The following is a 22,643-nucleotide window of genomic DNA, read 5'->3' as shown; positions in this document are numbered from 1 at the left end:
ACCATAACACTCTCTCTCCCCCTCACTACCATAACACTCTCTCTCCCCCCTCACTACCATAACACTCTCTCTCCCCCTCACTACCATAGCACTCTCTCTCCCCCTCACTACCATAACACTCCTTCTCCCTCACTACTATAACACTCTCTCTCCCCCTCACTACTATAACACTCTCTCTCCCCCTCACTCCCCCTCACTACTATAACACTCTCTCTCCCCCTCACTGCCATAACACTCTCTCTCCCCCTCACTACCATAACACTCTCTCTCCCCCTCACTACTATAACACTCTCTCTCCCCCTCACTACCATAACACTCTCTCCCCCTCACTACCATAACACTCTCTCTCCCCCTCACTACCATAACACTCTCTCCTCCTCACTACTATAACACTCTCTCGCCCCCTCACTACCATAACACTCTCTCTCCCTCACTACTATAACACTCCCTCCCCCTCACTACTATAACACTCTCTCTCCCCCTCACTGCCATAACACTCTCTCTCCGCCTCACTATCATAACACTCTCTCACCCCCTCACTACCATAACACTCTCTCCCCCTCACTACTATAACACTCTCCCCCCTCATTACCATAACACTCTCCCCCCCTCACTACCATAACACTCTCTCTCCCCCTCACTACCATAACACTCTCTCTCCCCCCTCACTACCATAACACTCTCTCTCCCCCTCACTACCATAGCACTCTCTCTCCCCCTCACTACCATAGCACTCTCTCTCCCCCTCACTACCATAACACTCTCTCTCCCTCACTACCATAACACTCTCTCTCCCCCTCACTACCATAGCACTCTCTCTCCCCCTCACTACCATAACACTCTCTCTCCCTCACTACTATAACACTCTCTCACCCCCTCACTACCATAGCACTCTCTCTCCCCCTCTCTCCCCCTCACTACAATAACACTCTCTCTCCCTCACTACTATAACACTCTCTCACCCCCTCACTACCATAGCACTCTCTCTCCCCCTCACTACCATAACACTCTCTCCCCCTCACTACCATAACACTCTCTCTCCCCCTCACTATCATAACTCTCTCTCCTCCTCACTACTATAACACTCTCTCTCCCCCTCACTACCATAACACTCTCTCTCCCTCACTACTATAACACTCTCTCCCCCTCACTACTATAACACTCTCTCTCCCCCTCACTGCCATAACACTCTCTCTCCGCCTCACTATCATAACACTCTCTCACCCCCTCACTACCATAACACTCTCTCCCCCTCACTACTATAACACTCTCCCCCCTCATTACCATAACACTCTCCCCCCCTCACTACCATAACACTCTCTCTCCCCCTCACTACCATAACACTCTCTCTCCCCCCTCACTACCATAACACTCTCTCTCCCCCTCACTACGATAGCACTCTCTCTCCCCCTCACTACCATAACACTCTCTCCCTCACTACTATAACACTCTCTCTCCCCCTCACTACTATAACACTCTCTCTCCCCCTCACTACTATAACACTCTCTCTCCCCCTCACTGCCATAACACTCTCTCTCCCCGTCACTACCATAACACTCTCTCCCCCTCACTACTATAACACTCTCTCTCCCCCTCACTGCCATAACACTCTCTCTCCGCCTCACTATCATAACACTCTCTCACCCCCTCACTACCATAACACTCTCTCCCCCTTACTACTATAACACTCTCCCCCCGCATTACCATAACACTCTCCCCCCCTCACTACCATAACACTCTCTCTCCCCCTCACTACCATAACACTCTCTCTCCCCCCTCACTACCATAACACTCTCTCTCCCCCTCACTACCATAGCACTCTCTCTCCCCCTCACTACCATAGCACTCTCTCTCCCCCTCACTACCATAACACTCTCTCTCCCTCACTACCATAACACTCTCTCTCCCCCTCACTACCATAGCACTCTCTCTCCCCCTCACTACCATAACACTCTCTCTCCCTCACTACTATAACACTCTCTCTCCCCCTCACTACCATAGCACTCTCTCTCCCCCTCTCTCCCCCTCACTACCATAACACTCTCTCTCCCTCACTACTATAACACTCTCTCACCCCCTCACTACCATAGCACTCTCTCTCCCCCTCACTACCATAGCACTCTCTCTCCCCCTCACTACCATAACACTCTCTCTCCCCCTCACTATCATAACTCTCTCTCCTCCTCACTACTATAACACTCTCTCTCCCCCTCACTACCATAACACTCTCTCTCCCTCACTACTATAACACTCTCTCCCCCTCACTACTATAACACTCTCTCTCCCCCTCACTGCCATAGCACTCTCTCTCCCCTTCACTACCATAACACTCTCTCTCCCTCACTACTATAACACTCTCTCTCCCCCTCACTGCCATAGCACTCTCTCTCCCCCTCACTACCATAACACTCTCTCCCTCACTACTATAACACTCCCTCCCCCTCACTACTATAACACTCTCTCTCCCCCTCACTGCCATAACACTCTCTCTCCGCCTCACTATCATAACACTCTCTCACCCCCTCACTACCATAACACTCTCTCCCCCTCACTACTATAACACTCTCCCCCCTCATTACCATAACACTCTCCCCCCCTCACTAAAATAACACTCTCTCTCCCCCTCACTACCATAACACTCTCTCTCCCCCCTCACTACCATAACACTCTCTCTCCCCCTCACTACCATAGCACTCTCTCTCCCCCTCACTACCATAACACTCCTTCTCCCTCACTACTATAACACTCTCTCTCCCCCTCACTACTATAACACTCTCTCTCCCCCTCACTCCCCCTCACTACTATAACACTCTCTCTCCCCCTCACTGCCATAACACTCTCTCTCCCCCTCACTACCATAACACTCTCTCTCCCCCTCACTACTATAACACTCTCTCTCCCCCTCACTACCATAACACTCTCTCCCCCTCACTACCATAACACTCTCTCTCCCCCTCACTACCATAACACTCTCTCCTCCTCACTACTATAACACTCTCTCGCCCCCTCACTACCATAACACTCTCTCTCCCTCACTACTATAACACTCCCTCCCCCTCACTACTATAACACTCTCTCTCCCCCTCACTGCCATAACACTCTCTCTCCGCCTCACTATCATAACACTCTCTCACCCCCTCACTACCATAACACTCTCTCCCCCTCACTACTATAACACTCTCCCCCCTCATTACCATAACACTCTCCCCCCCTCACTACCATAACACTCTCTCTCCCCCTCACTACCATAACACTCTCTCTCCCCCCTCACTACCATAACACTCTCTCTCCCCCTCACTACCATAGCACTCTCTCTCCCCCTCACTACCATAACACTCCTTCTCCCTCACTACTATAACACTCTCTCTCCCCCTCACTACTATAACACTCTCTCTCCCCCTCACTCCCCCTCACTACTATAACACTCTCTCTCCCCCTCACTGCCATAACACTCTCTCTCCCCCTCACTACCATAACACTCTCTCTCCCCCTCACTACTATAACACTCTCTCTCCCCCTCACTACCATAACACTCTCTCCCCCTCACTACCATAACACTCTCTCTCCCCCTCACTACCATAACACTCTCTCCTCCTCACTACTATAACACTCTCTCGCCCCCTCACTACCATAACACTCTCTCTCCCTCACTACTATAACACTCCCTCCCCCTCACTACTATAACACTCTCTCTCCCCCTCACTGCCATAACACTCTCTCTCCGCCTCACTATCATAACACTCTCTCACCCCCTCACTACCATAACACTCTCTCCCCCTCACTACTATAACACTCTCCCCCCTCATTACCATAACACTCTCCCCCCCTCAATACCATAACACTCTCTCTCCCCCTCACTACCATAACACTCTCTCTCCCCCCTCACTACCATAACACTCTCTCTCCCCCTCACTACCATAGCACTCTCTCTCCCCCTCACTACCATAGCACTCTCTCTCCCCCTCACTACCATAACACTCTCTCTCCCTCACTACCATAACACTCTCTCTCCCCCTCACTACCATAGCACTCTCTCTCCCCCTCACTACCATAACACTCTCTCTCCCTCACTACTATAACACTCTCTCTCCCCCTCACTACCATAGCACTCTCTCTCCCCCTCTCTCCCCCTCACTACCATAACATTCTCTCTCCCTCATTACCATAACACTCTCCCCCCCTCACTACCATAACACTCTCTCTCCCCCTCACTACCATAACACTCTCTCTCCCCCCTCACTACCATAACACTCTCTCTCCCCCTCACTACCATAGCACTCTCTCTCCCCCTCACTACCATAACACTCTCTCTCCCTCACTACCATAACACTCTCTCTCCCCCTCACTACCATAGCACTCTCTCTCCCCCTCACTACCATAACACTCTCTCTCCCTCACTACTATAACACTCTCTCTCCCCCTCACTACCATAGCACTCTCTCTCCCCCTCTCTCCCCCTCACTACCATAACACTCTCTCTCCCTCACTACTATAACACTCTCTCTCCCCCTCACTACCATAGCACTCTCTCTCCCCCTCACTACCATAACACTCTCTCCCCCTCACTACCATAACACTCTCTCTCCCCCTCACTACCATAACACTCTCTCCTCCTCACTACTATAACACTCTCTCGCCCCCTCACTACCATAACACTCTCTCTCCCTCACTACTATAACACTCCCTCCCCCTCACTACTATAACACTCTCTCTCCCCCTCACTGCCATAACACTCTCTCTCCGCCTCACTATCATAACACTCTCTCACCCCCTCACTACCATAACACTCTCTCCCCCTCACTACTATAACACTCTCCCCCCTCATTACCATAACACTCTCCCCCCCTCAATACCATAACACTCTCTCTCCCCCTCACTACCATAACACTCTCTCTCCCCCCTCACTACCATAACACTCTCTCTCCCCCTCACTACCATAGCACTCTCTCTCCCCCTCACTACCATAGCACTCTCTCTCCCCCTCACTACCATAACACTCTCTCTCCCTCACTACCATAACACTCTCTCTCCCCCTCACTACCATAGCACTCTCTCTCCCCCTCACTACCATAACACTCTCTCTCCCTCACTACTATAACACTCTCTCTCCCCCTCACTACCATAGCACTCTCTCTCCCCCTCTCTCCCCCTCACTACCATAACACTCTCTCTCCCTCACTACTATAACACTCTCTCACCCCCTCACTACCATAGCACTCTCTCTCCCCCTCACTACCATAACACTCTCTCCCCCTCACTCCCATAACACTCTCTCTCCCCCTCACTATCATAACTCTCTCTCCTCCTCACTACTATAACACTCTCTCTCCCCCTCACTACCATAACACTCTCTCTCCCTCACTACTATAACACTCTCTCCCCCTCACTACTATAACACTCTCTCTCCCCCTCACTGCCATAACACTCTCTCTCCGCCTCACTATCATAACACTCTCTCACCCCCTCACTACCATAACACTCTCTCCCCCTCACTACTATAACACTCTCCCCCCTCATTACCATAACACTCTCCCCCCCTCACTACCATAACACTCTCTCTCCCCCTCACTACCATAACACTCTCTCTCCCCCCTCACTACCATAACACTCTCTCTCCCCCTCACTACCATAGCACTCTCTCTCCCCCTCACTACCATAACACTCTCTCCCTCACTACTATAACACTCTCTCTCCCCCTCACTACTATAACACTCTCTCTCCCCCTCACTACTATAACACTCTCTCTCCCCCTCACTGCCATAACACTCTCTCTCCCCCTCACTACCATAACACTCTCTCCCCCTCACTACTATAACACTCTCTCTCCCCCTCACTGCCATAACACTCTCTCTCCGCCTCACTATCATAACACTCTCTCACCCCCTCACTACCATAACACTCTCTCCCCCTCACTACTATAACACTCTCCCCCCTCATTACCATAACACTCTCCCCCCCTCACTACCATAACACTCTCTCTCCCCCTCACTACCATAACACTCTCTCTCCCCCCTCACTACCATAACACTCTCTCTCCCCCTCACTACCATAGCACTCTCTCTCCCCCTCACTACCATAGCACTCTCTCTCCCCCTCACTACCATAACACTCTCTCTCCCTCACTACCATAACACTCTCTCTCCCCCTCACTACCATAGCACTCTCTCTCCCCCTCACTACCATAACACTCTCTCTCCCTCACTACTATAACACTCTCTCTCCCCCTCACTACCATAGCACTCTCTCTCCCCCTCTCTCCCCCTCACTACCATAACACTCTCTCTCCCTCACTACTATAACACTCTCTCACCCCCTCACTACCATAGCACTCTCTCTCCCCCTCACTACCATAACACTCTCTCCCCCTCACTACCATAACACTCTCTCTCCCTATCCTAACTCTCTCTCCTCCTCACTACTATAACACTCTCTCTCCCCCTCACTACCATAGCACTCTCTCTCCCCCTCTCTCCCCCTCACTACCATAACACTCTCTCTCCCTCACTACCATAACACTCTCTCTCCCCCTCACTACCATAGCACTCTCTCTCCCCCTCACTACCATAACACTCTCTCTCCCTCACTACTATAACACTCTCTCTCCCCCTCACTACCATAGCACTCTCTCTCCCCCTCTCTCCCCCTCACTACCATAACACTCTCTCTCCCTCACTACTATAACACTCTCTCACCCCCTCACTACCATAGCACTCTCTCTCCCCCTCACTACCATAACACTCTCTCCCCCTCACTACCATAACACTCTCTCTCCCCCTCACTATCATAACTCTCTCTCCTCCTCACTACTATAACACTCTCTCTCCCCCTCACTACCATAACACTCTCTCTCCCTCACTACTATAACACTCTCTCCCCCTCACTACTATAACACTCTCTCTCCCCCTCACTGCCATAACACTCTCTCTCCGCCTCACTATCATAACACTCTCTCACCCCCTCACTACCATAACACTCTCTCCCCCTCACTACTATAACACTCTCCCCCCTCATTACCATAACACTCTCCCCCCCTCACTACCATAACACTCTCTCTCCCCCTCACTACCATAACACTCTCTCTCCCCCCTCACTACCATAACACTCTCTCTCCCCCTCACTACCATAGCACTCTCTCTCCCCCTCACTACCATAACACTCTCTCCCTCACTACTATAACACTCTCTCTCCCCCTCACTACTATAACACTCTCTCTCCCCCTCACTACTATAACACTCTCTCTCCCCCTCACTGCCATAACACTCTCTCTCCCCCTCACTACCATAACACTCTCTCCCCCTCACTACTATAACACTCTCTCTCCCCCTCACTGCCATAACACTCTCTCTCCGCCTCACTATCATAACACTCTCTCACCCCCTCACTACCATAACACTCTCTCCCCCTCACTACTATAACACTCTCCCCCCTCATTACCATAACACTCTCCCCCCCTCACTACCATAACACTCTCTCTCCCCCTCACTACCATAACACTCTCTCTCCCCCCTCACTACCATAACACTCTCTCTCCCCCTCACTACCATAGCACTCTCTCTCCCCCTCACTACCATAACACTCTCTCCCTCACTACTATAACACTCTCTCCCCCTCACTACTATAACACTCTCTCTCCCCCTCACTACTATAAGACTCTCTCTCCCCCTCACTGCCATAACACTCTCTCTCCCCCTCACTACCATAACACTCTCTCCCCCTCACTACTATAACACTCTCTCTCCCCCTCACTGCCATAACACTCTCTCTCCGCCTCACTATCATAACACTCTCTCACCCCCTCACTACCATAACACTCTCTCCCCCTCACTACTATAACACTCTCCCCCCTCATTACCATAACACTCTCCCCCCCTCACTACCATAACACTCTCTCTCCCCCTCACTACCATAACACTCTCTCTCCCCCCTCACTACCATAACACTCTCTCTCCCCCTCACTACCATAGCACTCTCTCTCCCCCTCACTACCATAGCACTCTCTCTCCCCCTCACTACCATAACACTCTCTCTCCCTCACTACCATAACACTCTCTCTCCCCCTCACTACCATAGCACTCTCTCTCCCCCTCACTACCATAACACTCTCTCTCCCTCACTACTATAACACTCTCTCTCCCCCTCACTACCATAGCACTCTCTCTCCCCCTCTCTCCCCCTCACTACCATAACACTCTCTCTCCCTCACTACTATAACACTCTCTCACCCCCTCACTACCATAGCACTCTCTCTCCCCCTCACTACCATAACACTCTCTCCCCCTCACTACCATAACACTCTCTCTCCCCCTCACTATCATAACTCTCTCTCCTCCTCACTACTATAACACTCTCTCTCCCCCTCACTACCATAACACTCTCTCTCCCTCACTACTATAACACTCTCTCCCCCTCACTACTATAACACTCTCTCCCCCTCACTACCATAACACTCTCTCTCCCCCTCACTACCATAACACTCTCTCTCCCCCTCACTGCCATAACACTCTCTCTCCCCCTCACTACCATAACACTCTCTCTCCCCCCTCACTACCATAACACTCTCTCTCCCCCTCACTACCATAACACTCTCTCCCCCTCACTACTATAACTCTTCCCCTCACTGCCATAACACTCTCTCTCCCCCTCACTACCATAACACTCTCTCGCCCTCACTACCATAACACTCTCTCTCTCCCTCATGACCATAACACTCTCTCTCCCCCTCACTACCATAACACTCTCTCTCCCCTCACTACCATAACACTCTCCCCCCTCATTACCATAACACTCTCCCCCCCTCACTACCATAACACTCTCTCTCCCCCTCACTACCATAACACTCTCTCTCCCCCCTCACTACCATAACACTCTCTCTCCCCCTCACTACCATAGCACTCTCTCTCCCCCTCACTACCATAACACTCTCTCTCCCTCACTACCATAACACTCTCTCTCCCCCTCACTACCATAGCACTCTCTCTCCCCCTCACTACCATAACACTCTCTCTCCCTCACTACTATAACACTCTCTCTCCCCCTCACTACCATAGCACTCTCTCTCCCCCTCTCTCCCCCTCACTGCCATAACACTCTCTCTCCCCCTCTCTCCCCCTCACTACCATAACACTCTCTCTCCCCCTCACTACCATAACACTCTCTCACCCCCTCACTGCCATAACACTCTCTCTCCCCCTCACTACCATAACACTCTCTCCCCCTCACTACTATAACACTCTCTCTCCCCCTCACTACTATAACACTCTCTCCCCCTCACTACTATAACACTCTCTCCCCCTCACTACTATAATACTCTCTCTCCGCCTCACTATCATAACACTCTCTCTCCCCCTCACTACCATAACACTCTCTCCCCCTCACTACTATAACACTCTCTCTCCGCCTCACTACCATAACACTCTCTCTCCCTCACTACCATAACACTCGCTCTCCCCCTCACTACCATAGCACTCTCTCTCCCCCTCACTACCATAACACTCTCTCTCCCTCACTACTATAACACTCTCTCTCCCCCTCACTACCATAGCACTCTCTCTCCCCCTCTCTCCCCCTCACTACCATAACACTCTCTCTCCCTCACTACTATAACACTCTCTCACCCCCTCACTACCATAGCACTCTCTCTCCCCCTCACTACCATAACACTCTCTCCCCCTCACTACCATAACACTCTCTCTCCCCCTCACTATCATAACTCTCTCTCCTCCTCACTACTATAGCACTCTCTCTCCCCCTCACTACCATAACACTCTCTCTCCCTCACTACTATAACACTCTCTCCCCCTCACTACTATAACACTCTCTCTCCCACTCACTGCCATAACACTCTCTCTCCGCCTCACTATCATAACACTCTCTCACCCCCTCACTACCATAACACTCTCTCCCCCTCACTACTATAACACTCTCCCCCCTCATTACCATAACACTCTCCCCCCTCACTACCATAACACTCTCTCTCCCCCTCACTACCATAACACTCTCTCTCCCCCCTCACTACCATAACACTCTCTCTCCCCCTCACTACCATAGCACTCTCTCTCCCCCTCACTACCATAACACTCTCTCCCTCACTACTATAACACTCTCTCTCCCCCTCACTACTATAACACTCTCTCTCCCCCTCACTACTATAACACTCTCTCTCCCCCTCACTGCCATAACACTCTCTCTCCCCCTCACTACCATAACACTCTCTCCCCCTCACTACTATAACACTCTCTCTCCCCCTCACTACCATAACACTCTCTCCCCCTCACTACCATAACACTCTCTCTCCCCCTCACTACCATAACACTCTCTCCTCCTCACTACTATAACACTCTCTCTCCCCCTCACTACCATAGCACTCTCTCTCCCCCTCACTGCCATAACACTCTCTCTCCCCCTCACTACCATAACACTCTCTCCTCCTCACTACTATAACACTCTCTCTCCCCCTCACTACCATAGCACTCTCTCTCCCCCTCACTGCCATAACACTCTCTCTCCCCCTCACTGCCATAACACTCTCTCTCCCCCTCACTACCATAACACTCTCTCTCCCCCTCACTACTATAACACTCTCTCTCCCCCTCACTACTATAACACTCTCTGTCCCCCTCACTACTATAACACTCTCTCTCCCCCTCACTGCCATAACACTCTCTCTCCCCCTCACTACCATAACACACTCTCCCCCTCACTACTATAACACTCTCTCTCCCCCTCACTGCCATAACACTCTCTCTCCCCCTCACTACCATAACATTTTCTCTCCCTCACTACTATAACACTCTCCTCCTCACTACCATAACACTCTCTCCCCCTCACTACTATAACACTCTCTCTCCCCCTCACTACTATAACACTCTCTCTCCCCCTCACTACAATAACACTCTCTCTCCCCCTCACTGCCATAACACTCTCTCTCCCCCTCACTACCATAACACACTCTCCCCCTCACTACTATAACACTCTCTCTCCCCCTGACTGCCATAACACTCTCTCTCCCCCTCACTACCATAACATTTTCTCTCCCTCACTACTATAACACTCTCCTCCTCACTACCATAACACTCTCTCCCCCTCACTACTATAACACTCTCTCTCCCCCTCACTACTATAACACTCTCTCTCCCCCTCACTACAATAACACTCTCTCTCCCCCTCACTACCATAACACTCTCTCTCCGCCTCACTACCATAACCCTCTCGCCCTCACTACTATAACACTCTCTCTCCCCCTCACTACTATAACACTCTCTCTCTCCCTCACTACTATAACACTCCCTCCCCCTCACTACTATAACACTCTCTCTCCCCCTCACTGCCATAACACTCTCTCTCCGCCTCACTATCATAACACTCTCTCACCCCCTCACTACCATAACATTTTCTCTCCCTCACTACTATAACACTCTCCTCCTCACTACCATAACACTCTCTCTCCCCCTCACTACCATAACACTCTCTCTCCCCCCTCACTACCATAACACTCTCTCTCCCCCTCACTACCATAGCACTCTCTCTCCCCCTCACTACCATTACACTCTCTCCCTCACTACTATAACACTCTCTCTCCCCCTCACTACTATAACACTCTCTCTCCCCCTCACTACTATAACACTCTCTCTCCCCCTCACTGCCATAACACTCTCTCCCCCTCACTACTATAACACTCTCTCTCCCCCTCACTGCCATAACACTCTCTCTCCCCCTCACTACCATAACACTCTCTCTCCCCCTCACTACTATAACACTCTCTCTCCCCCTCACTACTATAACACTCTCTCTCCCCTCACTACTATAACACTCTCTCTCCCCCTCACTGCCATAACACTCTCTCTCCCCCTCACTACCATAACACACTCTCCCCCTCACTACTATAACACTCTCTCTCCCCCTCACTGCCATAACACTCTCTCTCCCCCTCACTACCATAACATTTTCTCTCCCTCACTACTATAACACTCTCCTCCTCACTACCATAACACTCTCTCCCCCTCACTACTATAACACTCTCTCTCCCCCTCACTACTATAACACTCTCTCTCCCCCTCACTACAATAACACTCTCTCTCCCCCTCACTACCATAACACTCTCTCTCCGCCTCACTACCATAACCCTCTCGCCCTCACTACTATAACACTCTCTCTCCCCCTCACTACTATAACACTCTCTCTCCCCCTCACTACAATAACACTCTCTCTCCCCCTCACTACCATAACACTCTCTCTCCGCCTCACTACCATAACCCTCTCTCGCCCTCACTACTATAACACTCTCTCTCCCCCTCACTACCATAACACTCTCTCTCCCCCTACCCCTCAGCTCAACCGGGACAGAGAGTATCTGAAGACACCCCAGGGAATCCTTCTGAAGTCTCTCAGCCAATCAGACGCCGGTCTGTACCATTGCCTGGCCACGGAGAACAACTTCAAACACACGGTGGCCCGTGTGGCGCTGCGCATCCTGGACCGAGACATCGTGGTGGCCCTCACCTCCCCTGACGATGACCCCATGACCTCCAACAGCCCTCCCAACGGGCGGGGGGGACAACATGACGCCCAGCAACCGAAGCACCCCCCAACCCTCCCTCTCACAGACACCCCATCCCAGCCAGAAATCAAGTTGATCCACCAGTACTGTCAGTCTTACTGGGAGCAGCTAGGGCTCAAGCAGCAGAAGCCCAAACGCACGTCCAGGAGACACACAGAGAGCCAGGAGACCCAAGGCAGATAGCGGACTGGACTTCTCCAACACTAGCCAGCCAGGAGACACACAGAGAGCCAGGAGACCCAAGGCAGATAGAGTACTGGACTTTTCCAACACTAGCCAGCCAGGAGACACACAGAGAGCCAGGAGACACACGGCAGATAGAGGACTGGACCTCTCCAACACTAGCCAGCCAGGAGACTCCATATGATAGACTCGAAATCCATGTTTGACACCAAACATGAGCTTCATCTCCCTTTGTATGGTGGTGGTGACACCCTCACACAACCCAGTATCTCAGTATAGAAATGTAATATATTGATATGTGTATATATCATATTATAATAATAGATCCATGATTTATTCATGTATAATAATTAAAAAGCGTTTGTCTTTGCATTCTTTATTCAGTTTGGAAATGTGTACATCTTATTGTTCAACGTTGAGAGATAGTAATTGTATGGTATGATGTATGTATTTGTCTACTAAAACCATATGTGATGTTGTAATTGTGGTGACTCTTGCGCTCTCTAACGCCTTTGTGACATATGTTTGTTTATATTTGCACAAAACAGACAATATCTACATGTAGAAGATTAAGATGGGAAATCATATGTGTGCATAATATTAGTTGTAATACTACATTCCAGTAATATAAAATATTTGAATGGGAACAGGTAGAAAGAAGACTGTGTGTAGAAGACCTCACCATCTTTTATAATGATATTGAGCAACATACTGTAATGTAATGTACATACTCAGCATGAGTCCTACAATGGAAACGTTCAAACGACAGATATAAAGATATGTTATCCCATCTAACCTTCTCTGTCCTACGTTCTGTTGATATATTTAACCTTTGGGCCTTTCACACAATCCTTATCTGTAGCATTCTTGAGGTGTACATTTTCTATGTGTAAGGGCTAGATTCAATCCATAGCGCTGAAGATCCGCACTACTGCGCAATTGAAATTTAAAGGCATTGTTCCAGCATTCATGGTAAGATAAAAATCTGCGGTAGAGCATCGATCTTCAGCGCTGCAGACTGAATCTAGGCCTAAATCTAACTGGATCAACCTAACTTTGAAGTCCATGGTTACAGAGTGGAAAATAATACAGTACGGAATGCACTTATCAGTCGTCCCATTCATCATCATCTTCATCATCATACCCTCCTTCTTCTTCACCTTCATCTGAAACAGAAGAGAGGAATGAATATATGTTATGCAGAGATTAATTTTAAGATTCAAGAGGACAAGCCACAATGCATTTGTTTTAATTTACACATTTGTAGAATGAATGATTGAAAGATTAGGATGAGAAGGTGCTCACCAGAGGAGTGAATGACTTTACTCCTCTTCTGCATAACCATCATCAGAGCTCCTACAATACCCTCTGAGTCTTCCTGGGTAGGCTCAGGACTGTCTGGGACCTGGGACACACAAAAGGTCAATGATTATGTAAACTGAAATATGTAGACTCAATCTCACTGACAAAGACAATTTTGTATTTGAACAAGTTGGGTTTACGTTTTTGAGCTTCCTTCCCAGGCGGATCTGGTCCAGCAGAGCTCCTCTTTCACCTCTTTCACCTCCTCCTCCACCTCCTCCTGAAGATGCAGGAGCAGGTGGTGGGGGACCTTTACAGGGGGGAGGAGGAGGAGGAAAGTCTCCAGAGCTCTGGGCTGGGGGAGGCGGGGGAGGAGGAGGTGGAGGAGGCGCTGGGCCTCCTCGACTGGGGGTGGATGGAGCAGGAGGAGGAGGTGCAGGCATGGAGCGCTGGTGACCAGGGGGAGGGGGAGGTGGAAGAGAACTATGGGACACAGAGGGTGGAGGGGGTGGGAGTCCACCTCGGCCGCCTAACGGGGGTGGAGGTGGCAGGGCTCCACGTGAAGGAGGGGGCTGGGAGGGGGGCGGGCCACGCCCTGGCTGTCCTGGGACAGGGGGCAGGGGGCCAGAGCGACCTCCCCGTGGAGGAGGAGGGGCAGGAGGGGAGGAACAGCTCCCTGGTACTGGGGGGAGAGGACCCTGCCTACCAGGAGGCCCAGGACCTGTATGCAATGGGATGAAAAAACAGCAAAATATTGGATTACAAAAATAGTTTGAATATACATTTAGTAATAAAATTGTATAACAGAGTACACCAGAACAATAGCCTACAGTGAAGTACAATTCAATACTTCCACTGAAGTGATGATGAACTTTAGACCAGTAGACAGACACTCAGAACGACACTCACCAGTGTTCATGGCCTTTTTGACTGCCTCCATGCCGCCTGAGTTCTCAATGACTTGTTGGATGAGTTGGGAGGTCTCCTCATCCTTCAACTCAGCCTCACTGATCCCAGCACAGGACAGCAGCTTCTTCAGGTCAGGGTCCAGGTTGTTGGGGTCCCAGCCCACATGACTCACGTGTCTGAGGAGGGGAGGAGAGAGAGGAAGAGGAAAATACACCTGAATGAGTGGCACGCTTGGAGACAATCCTGGATTTGTAAATTAAACAAATTGAGGACAAACAATTTTATGACAAGGTGTCATGAGGTTACATGTGTTGTGATAGATTATGATGGCTTTATTTAACTGCCTGCTTATATGTGTGTGCTTAGTATCCACTCACTTGAACCCACTGGGTGCTCCTATGTCTGCTTTGGAGAGTTTACTGATCTTCTTCTTGTCCTTTTTCTTGTCCTTCTTTGCCTTACTGACAAAGGCAGGGGCAGGCACAGGTGTGACGGAGCGGTAGCGTGAAGCCTGGATGTCTGGGTTCTGGATGTCCATGGTGGCCATGGAGGGAGAAGTGGGACTGCCAGATCCTGCTTTACAATGGAAGTGTACATGCATAAGTCACAGTATATGTCTCTCGTGGGTAAAGATATCTTGTCAGAGATGTGTAATGTATATGTTTACAGTTTAGATATTGGGTCAGTTAGTTATTGTGCCTGAGGTATATATACACTACTGTTCAAAAGTTTGGGGTCACTTAGAAATGTCCTTGTTTTTGAAAGAAAAGCACATTGTTGTCCATTAAAATAACATCAAATTTATCAGAAATACAGTGTAGACATTGTTCATGTTGTAAATGACTACTGTAGCTAGAAACGGCTGATGTTTTTTGGAATATCTACAAAAGGGTACAGAGGCCCATTATCAGCAACCATCACTCCTGTGTTCCAATGGCACGTTGTGTTAGCTAATCAAAGTTTATCATTTTAAAAGGCTAATTGATTACTAGAAAACACTTTTGCAATTATGTTAACACAGCTGAAAACTGTTGTGCTGATTAACGAAGCAATAAAACTGGCCTTCTTTAGACTAGTTGAGTATCTGGAGCAATTTTATGTTATTTTAATGAACAAAAAATGGGCTTTTCTTTAAAAAAAAAGATATTTCTAAGTGACCCCAAACTTGTGAACGGCATATACAGTACTTAGTAATATTTCTATTTAACCTTTATTTAAGTCAGTTAAGATCAAATTATTATTCACAATGACAGCCTACACCAGCCAAACCCTAACCAGGACAATGCTGAGGCAATTGTGCGCCGCACTATGGGACTCCCGATCACGACCAGGCTGGGAACGAACCACGGTCTGTAGTGACACCTTTAGCACTGCGATACAGTGTGTTAGACTGCTGCGCCACTTGGGAGCCCAGGTATAACACATACAATGGAATGTGGGATACTCACCTTTACCAGGAAGTGGAGGTAGTCCCCCTCTGTCTGTAAGTAAAACACACAGAATTTGATCAGGGAGAATACGAGGATTATTTTGGGATTACTTCAGATAAGGGCCTCAGTGTAAATCAGTCTTACCACTGGAAGGCAGGGGGCGCTGTTTCTTCTCTGACACTGTGAGAGGGAAGGAAGGAGGAACAAGAGGATGCCAGTTGAGATCATATCTACTCATCTTCACCACAACCTTTACTTTGAAACACCACAGCTACCCTCCATGGAACCTCACATTACAATATCTGTTATGTTTTCCAGTGTCAGAGATATATTAGTTCAAATACAGTGCATTAGGAAAGTATTCAGACCCCTTCACTTTTTCCACATTTTGTTACGTTACAGCCTTATTCTAAAATTGATGAAATACTTTTTCCCCCTCATCAATCTGCACACAATACCCCATAATGACAAAGTGAAAACAGGTTTTTGAAATGATTTACATAAGTATTCAGACCCTTTGCTATGAGACTCGAAATTGAGCTCAGGTGCATCCTGTTTCCATTGATCATCCTTGAGATGTTTCTACAAATTGATTGGAGTCCACCTGTGGTAAATTCAATTGATTGGACATAATTTGGAAAGGCACACACCTGTCTATATAAGGTCCCACAGTTGACAGTGCATGTCAGAGCAGAAACCAAGCCATGAGGTCGAATGAATTGTCTATAGAGCTCTGAGACAGGACTGTGTCGAGGCACAGATTTGGGGAAGGGTACCAAAAAATGTCTACAGCATTGAAGGTCCCCAAGAACACAGTGGCCTCCATCATTCTTAAATGGAAGAAGTTTGGAACCATCAAGACTCTTCCTAGAGCTGGCTGCCCGGCCAAACTGAGCAATCGGGGGAGAAGGGCCTTGGTCAGGGAGGTGACCAAGAACCCGATGGTCACTCTGGCAGAGCTCCAGAGTTCCTCTGTGGCGATGGGAGAACCTTCCAGAAGGACAACCATCTCTGCAGCACTCCACCAATCAGGCCTTTATGATAGAGTGGCCAGACGGAAGGCACGTGACAGCCCGCTTGGAGTTTGCCAAAAGGCACCTGAAGTACTCTTAGACCCTGAGAAACAAGATTCTCTAGTCTGATGAAACCAAGATTGAACTCTTTGGCCTGAATGCCAAGCGTCACGTCTGGAGGAAACCAGGCACTGCTCATCACTTGGCCAATACCATCCCTACGGTGAAGCATGGTTGTGGCAACATCATGCTGTGGGAATGTTTTTCAGCAGCAGGGACTGTGAGACTAGTCAGGATCAAGGGAATAATAAATAGAGCAAAGTACAGAGAGATCCTTGATGAAAACCTGCTCCAGAGCGCTCAGGACCTCAGACTGGGGCGAAGGTTCACCTTCCAACAGGACAACGACCCTAATCACACAGCCAAGACAATGCAGGAGTGGCTTCGGGACAAGTCTCTGAATGTCCTTGTGTAGCCCAGTCAGAGCATGAAAATGGAGAGACCTGAAAATAGCTGTGCACCGACACTCCCCATCCAACCTGACAGAGCTTGAGAGGATCTGCAGAGAAGAATGGGAGAAACTCCCCAAATACAGGTGTGCCAAGCTTGTCGCGTCATATCCAAGAAGACTCAAGACTGTAATCGCTGCCAAAGGTGCTTCAAAAAAGTACTGAGTGAAGGGTCTGAATACTTATGTAAATGTCTATTTCATTCTTTTCTAAAAACCTGTTTTTGCGTTGTCACTATGGGGTGTAGGTCGATGAGGAAAAATATATATATTTAATCAATTTTAGAGTAAGGCTGTAACGTAACAAAATGTGGAAAAAGTCAAGAGGTCTAAATACTTTCCGAATGCGCTGTATGACTCAAATACAAACATCACCACACTGGGCACACACTGGTTGAATCAACGTTGTTTACACATCATTTCAATGAAATTACATTGAACCAACATGGAATAGACGTTGAATTGACGTCTGTGCCCAGTGGGACAGTTCACCAGTAACCAACATGGAGGACATAGTAGCCTAATATACAATCTGATGTCATGTCAATCCTATACCAAAAAACTCAACACAAGTCTTCCATTCTTCAACAAATGACCCTGACCTTGACGGTTTCTCTGGTTGATCTTCTCATCAACTGCACTAAGGAAGGTTTCAGCCTCCTGTTCATCTGCAAAGTTCAGCCCCACTTGGCAGTCCTGCATTGGATTGGAGAGAAACATTTGGATAGGCTCATGAAAGACAAAAGTAAAATCACTCATCTTAGGATTTACAGTCAAGCCATCATCATGAGTATCCAGGACATATTAATGTAGAGGAAGATAAGTTTGCTTACATCTGCAGCGAAGGTATGGAAGAATGGCCGGGCACAGTGGTAGACCATTTGGTTATAGAGCTCCTGCTCCCAGATCAGCTGTCCTTTCTGGGAAAAGCCAACTGTTAATATAACTGAAAGGCCAACACTTCTTCAACTCATATCTTCATGGGAAACTTCTCAACAGTGGATCAACAAATGGTCCTTTTCTAGGCTGGGTTACTGTATATGCACTTTGTGACATCTGTTGATGTAAAAATGGCTGTATAACTAACTACATTTGATTGATTGATTAATATTTTCCATCATTGTGACTGACAGTGTATGTTCCTGTTACCTTGACATCAAAGAGGCGTATGAAGTAGGAACGGCGATGGTTGTCCTTAACGAAGCAGGCCACCCCAGTTTGCTGCAGGCTCCAGCTGGTGGGACTGTGGGGCAGGGCCATGTACAGCTGTGCTACGGTAGTGGCCAGGGACTACACACACACACAAATGCGCACACGCAGGACATTTAATTATACCGAACATAAATATAAACGCAACATGCAACAATTTCAGAGATTTTACTGAGTTACAGTTCATATAAGGAAATCAGTCAATTGAAATAAATTCATTAGGCCCTAATCTGTGGCTTTCACATGACTGGGAATACAGGTATGCATCTGTTGGTCATAGATACCGTGGATCAGAAAACCAGTCAGTATCTGAAGTGACCACAATTTGCCTCATGCAGAGCGATACATCTCCTTCGCATAGAGTTGATCAGGCTGTTGATTGTGGCCTGTGGAATATTGTCCCACTCCTCTTCAATGGCTGTGCGAAGTTGCTGGATATTGGCGGAACTGCAACATGCTGTCATACACGTTGATCCAGAGCATCCCAAACATGCTCAATGGAGGACATGTCTGGTGAGTATGCAGGCCATGGATGAACTGGGACATTTTCAGCTTCCAGGAATTGTGTACAGATCCTTGCGACGTGGGGCTGTCCATTATCATGCTGAAACATGAGGTGATGGCGGCGGATGAATGGCATGACAATAGGCCTCAGGATCTCGTCACGGTATCTCTGTGCATTCAAATTGCCATTGATAAAATGCAATTGTGTTCGTTGTCCGTAGCTTATGCCTGCCCATACCGTAACCCATACCACCATGGGGCACTCTGTTCACAACGTTGACATTAGCAAACCGCTTGCCCTCACAACGCCACAACGCCAACAGCTCTGGTGGACATTCCTGCAGTCAGCATGCCAATTGCACGCTCACATCTGTGGCATTGTGTTGTGTGACAAAACTACATATTTTAAAGTGGCCTTTTATTGTCCCTAGCACAAGGTGCACCTGTGTAATAATCATGCTGTTTAATCAGCTTCTTGATATGCCACTCCTGCCAGGTGGATGGATTATCTTGGCAAAGTAGAAATGCTCACCAACGGATGTAAACAAAAATGCAGAGAACATTTGAAAGAAATAAGCTTTTTGTGCATATGGAACATTTCTGGGAACTTTTATTTCAGTTCATGAAACATGGGACCAACACTTGACAGGTGGCTTTTATATTTTTGTTCAGTATAGTTTATATGTATGTTGGCTCTAGATAAGTGTACATCAGAAAAGTGCAAACTCAACTCAACTCAAATACATACCTGTTCTACTTACTGTAGATAGTGTGTGTGTGTGCTCAGGTTAAGTTCAAACATTTAGGACAATCGGAAGTCTTTGCATTTATCCGGAATGGACTGTACCAGTCCAACGGAAAGTGTCTGACATCTGTCAGACCTAAGTTACCTGTGATGAGTGCTTTAAGCAGCTGGTACTCAGTGGTTTGGAAAGTTCTTGGGTAGTTTTCATAGCAAAGACCTGCCCCCAATAATGACATCACTTTCTCTGTGGTAGGAATAATATTTTGTTAGACTTGTCAGCTACCACTGCAGGCTTAGGCCTACCTCAGAAACCAGGAAGTTGGTATGTCAAAAGAAAGCAGACTGCACATACACTGAGTATACAAAACATTAAGAACACCTTTCTAATGCCCTCAGAACATCCTAAATGTGTCAGGGCATGGACTCTACAAGGTGTCGAAAGCATTCCACAGGGATGCTGACCCATGTTGACTCCAATGCTTCCCACAGTTGTGTCAAGTTGGCTGGATGTCCTTATGTTGGTGGACCATTCTTGATACACACAGGGAACTGTTGAGCGTGAAAAACCCGGCAGCGTTGCAGTACTTTATACAAACCGGTGCGCCTGGCACCTACTACCATACCCCGTTCAAAGGCACTTAAATCTTTTGTCTTGCCCATTCACCCTCTGAATGACACATATACACAATCCATGTCACAATTGTCTCAAGGCTTAAAAATCATTCTTTAACCTGTTTCCTCCCCTTTACCTACACTGATTGAAATGTAACGAGTACTTTTGGGTGTCAGGGAAAACGTAAGGAGTAAAAAGTACATTATTTTATTTTGGAATGTAGTGGAGTAAAAGTAAAAGTTGTCAAAAATATAAATAGTAAAGTAAAATACAGATACCCATAAAAGGTACTTAAGTAGTACTTAAAAGTATTTTTACTTTGGGGCTCTCGAGTGGCGCAGCGGTCTAAGGCACTGCATCTCAGTGATAGAGGTGTCATTACAGACACCCTGGCTTGAATCCAGGCTGTATCACACCTGGTCATGATTGGGAGTCCCTTAGGGTGGTGCACAATTGGCCCAGCGTCGTCTGGGTTTGGCCGGTGTAGGCCGTCATTGTAATTAAGAATTTGTTCTTAACTGACTTGCCTAGTTAAATAAAAGTACAAATTAAACACTTTACACCACTGGGTGTTCTTAATGTTTTGTACACTCAGTGTACAAACTGCTGCCTCTAATTCTGTTACCAGAGGAAGTGGTTTACACCACAATTTCCTGTCATTCACTCATGCCCGTTTAAAAGTCATTGTGTAGAGACTCTTGTTGTACATGCAAAATGTTTAATTGTTTGAATTTCTAACAATAGATGTTACTTTTAAAGTTGCCAAATATCTAGATTACATCAAATGAAATCGCCATGCACTAAATAAAACACATCAGAGCCACAGTTGAAGGGGTTAATTTAGTCATTTATATAAAAGTGAAACAATAATGATGAGACTGAAGCAGTGGCAACCATAAATTTGCCCAATCATATCTTACTGTATACATGGACCTTGTTAATAAAAGGCTATATTTAAAACACAGAATATGCCAGAAAAACCTTTATTTAGTTGGTTGCTATTTAACACTTAGACATGTGCTACTACCGCACCAACATGCCTAAAATACACCTACATACCAAATAGCCACACACCATCCAACCAGGTCTCCTCCATGCCAAACATCAACCAGATAGTTTCCTACATAGGCCTACCAAGTACCTACCATCCAACCAGTCTACATACCAACCATCCCCTCCCTTCCCTCATCCCCAGGAAAGACTTACAGCACACCTCCTCCCCAGCAGGTCTTCCAGCCTCTCATTCTCCTGTAGGCTCAGCAGAGAGCTGGGACTGTACTCCTGAACTCCTTTAGACTTAGATCCCCGACTCATGGTCCCCTCTCAGAATATCTACTTAGTATCAAAACTGAGCTGAGCATTGACGTGCCTGTCTGTCCTCTTCCTCAAACAGGCACTGACTGTTAGAATAACAAGTTGAAATGGTGCAGATGGTTTCTCTTCTGCCTTCTACAATGTGTTACATGCACACCAAGATTCAGAACAGGAAATGGACAACCACAATTTTCCCCCTCTTTCTCTCACTCAGTAGTGTTACTTATATTTCATGGTCTGACTACAGAGTCTCTTAAGTTTTAGTCATTGTTTCATTGCTAAAAATGGCAAACTCTTCTCAGGTACTCAATTTACGCTACTCAGACCCCAATTTTCAATGGGAAATTTATTAGAAAA

At 47.9% G+C, this 22,643-nt stretch overlaps 2 protein-coding genes across 4 annotated transcripts in view; one reads left to right on the top strand and one right to left on the bottom strand.

Annotated features, from left to right (window-relative positions):
- The window catches only part of LOC139557488 (semaphorin-3F-like), a 57,308-nt gene extending 43,774 nt beyond the window's left edge, over window positions 1–13,534 (top strand). For both annotated transcript variants that reach the window (XM_071372378.1, XM_071372377.1), the window contains one exon: window positions 12,329–13,534. In XM_071372378.1, the coding sequence (XP_071228479.1) occupies window positions 12,329–12,739 (411 nt within the window). In that variant the 3' untranslated portion in view covers window positions 12,740–13,534. The remainder of the gene's footprint in view (window positions 1–12,328) is intronic.
- Window positions 13,100–22,411, bottom strand: LOC139557489 (actin nucleation-promoting factor WAS-like). Of its 2 annotated transcripts, none has more exons than XM_071372379.1 (11): window positions 22,179–22,411; window positions 19,051–19,191; window positions 18,735–18,821; window positions 18,504–18,597; window positions 16,525–16,560; window positions 16,399–16,431; window positions 15,328–15,526; window positions 14,951–15,126; window positions 14,242–14,762; window positions 14,045–14,144; window positions 13,100–13,905 (listed from the first exon to the last, which is right to left on the bottom strand). In XM_071372379.1, exons 1-11 carry the CDS (start codon window positions 22,284–22,286, stop codon window positions 13,847–13,849), a joined length of 1,554 nt encoding a protein of 517 aa, XP_071228480.1. In that variant the 5' UTR covers window positions 22,287–22,411; the 3' UTR covers window positions 13,100–13,846. The 2 variants fall into 2 exon arrangements, with proteins under 2 accessions (XP_071228480.1, XP_071228481.1); XM_071372380.1 differs by having other exon boundaries at window positions 15,328–15,523.
- Between the last annotated feature and the right edge of the window lie 232 nt (window positions 22,412–22,643).

Source organism: Salvelinus alpinus, chromosome 28 (genome assembly GCF_045679555.1).
Source record: "Salvelinus alpinus chromosome 28, SLU_Salpinus.1, whole genome shotgun sequence".
NCBI classification, from domain to species: Eukaryota; Metazoa; Chordata; class Actinopteri; order Salmoniformes; family Salmonidae; genus Salvelinus; species Salvelinus alpinus.
The sequence above is the reverse complement of the archived record's forward strand: the minus strand, read 5'-3'. Positions and strand labels throughout refer to the sequence as shown.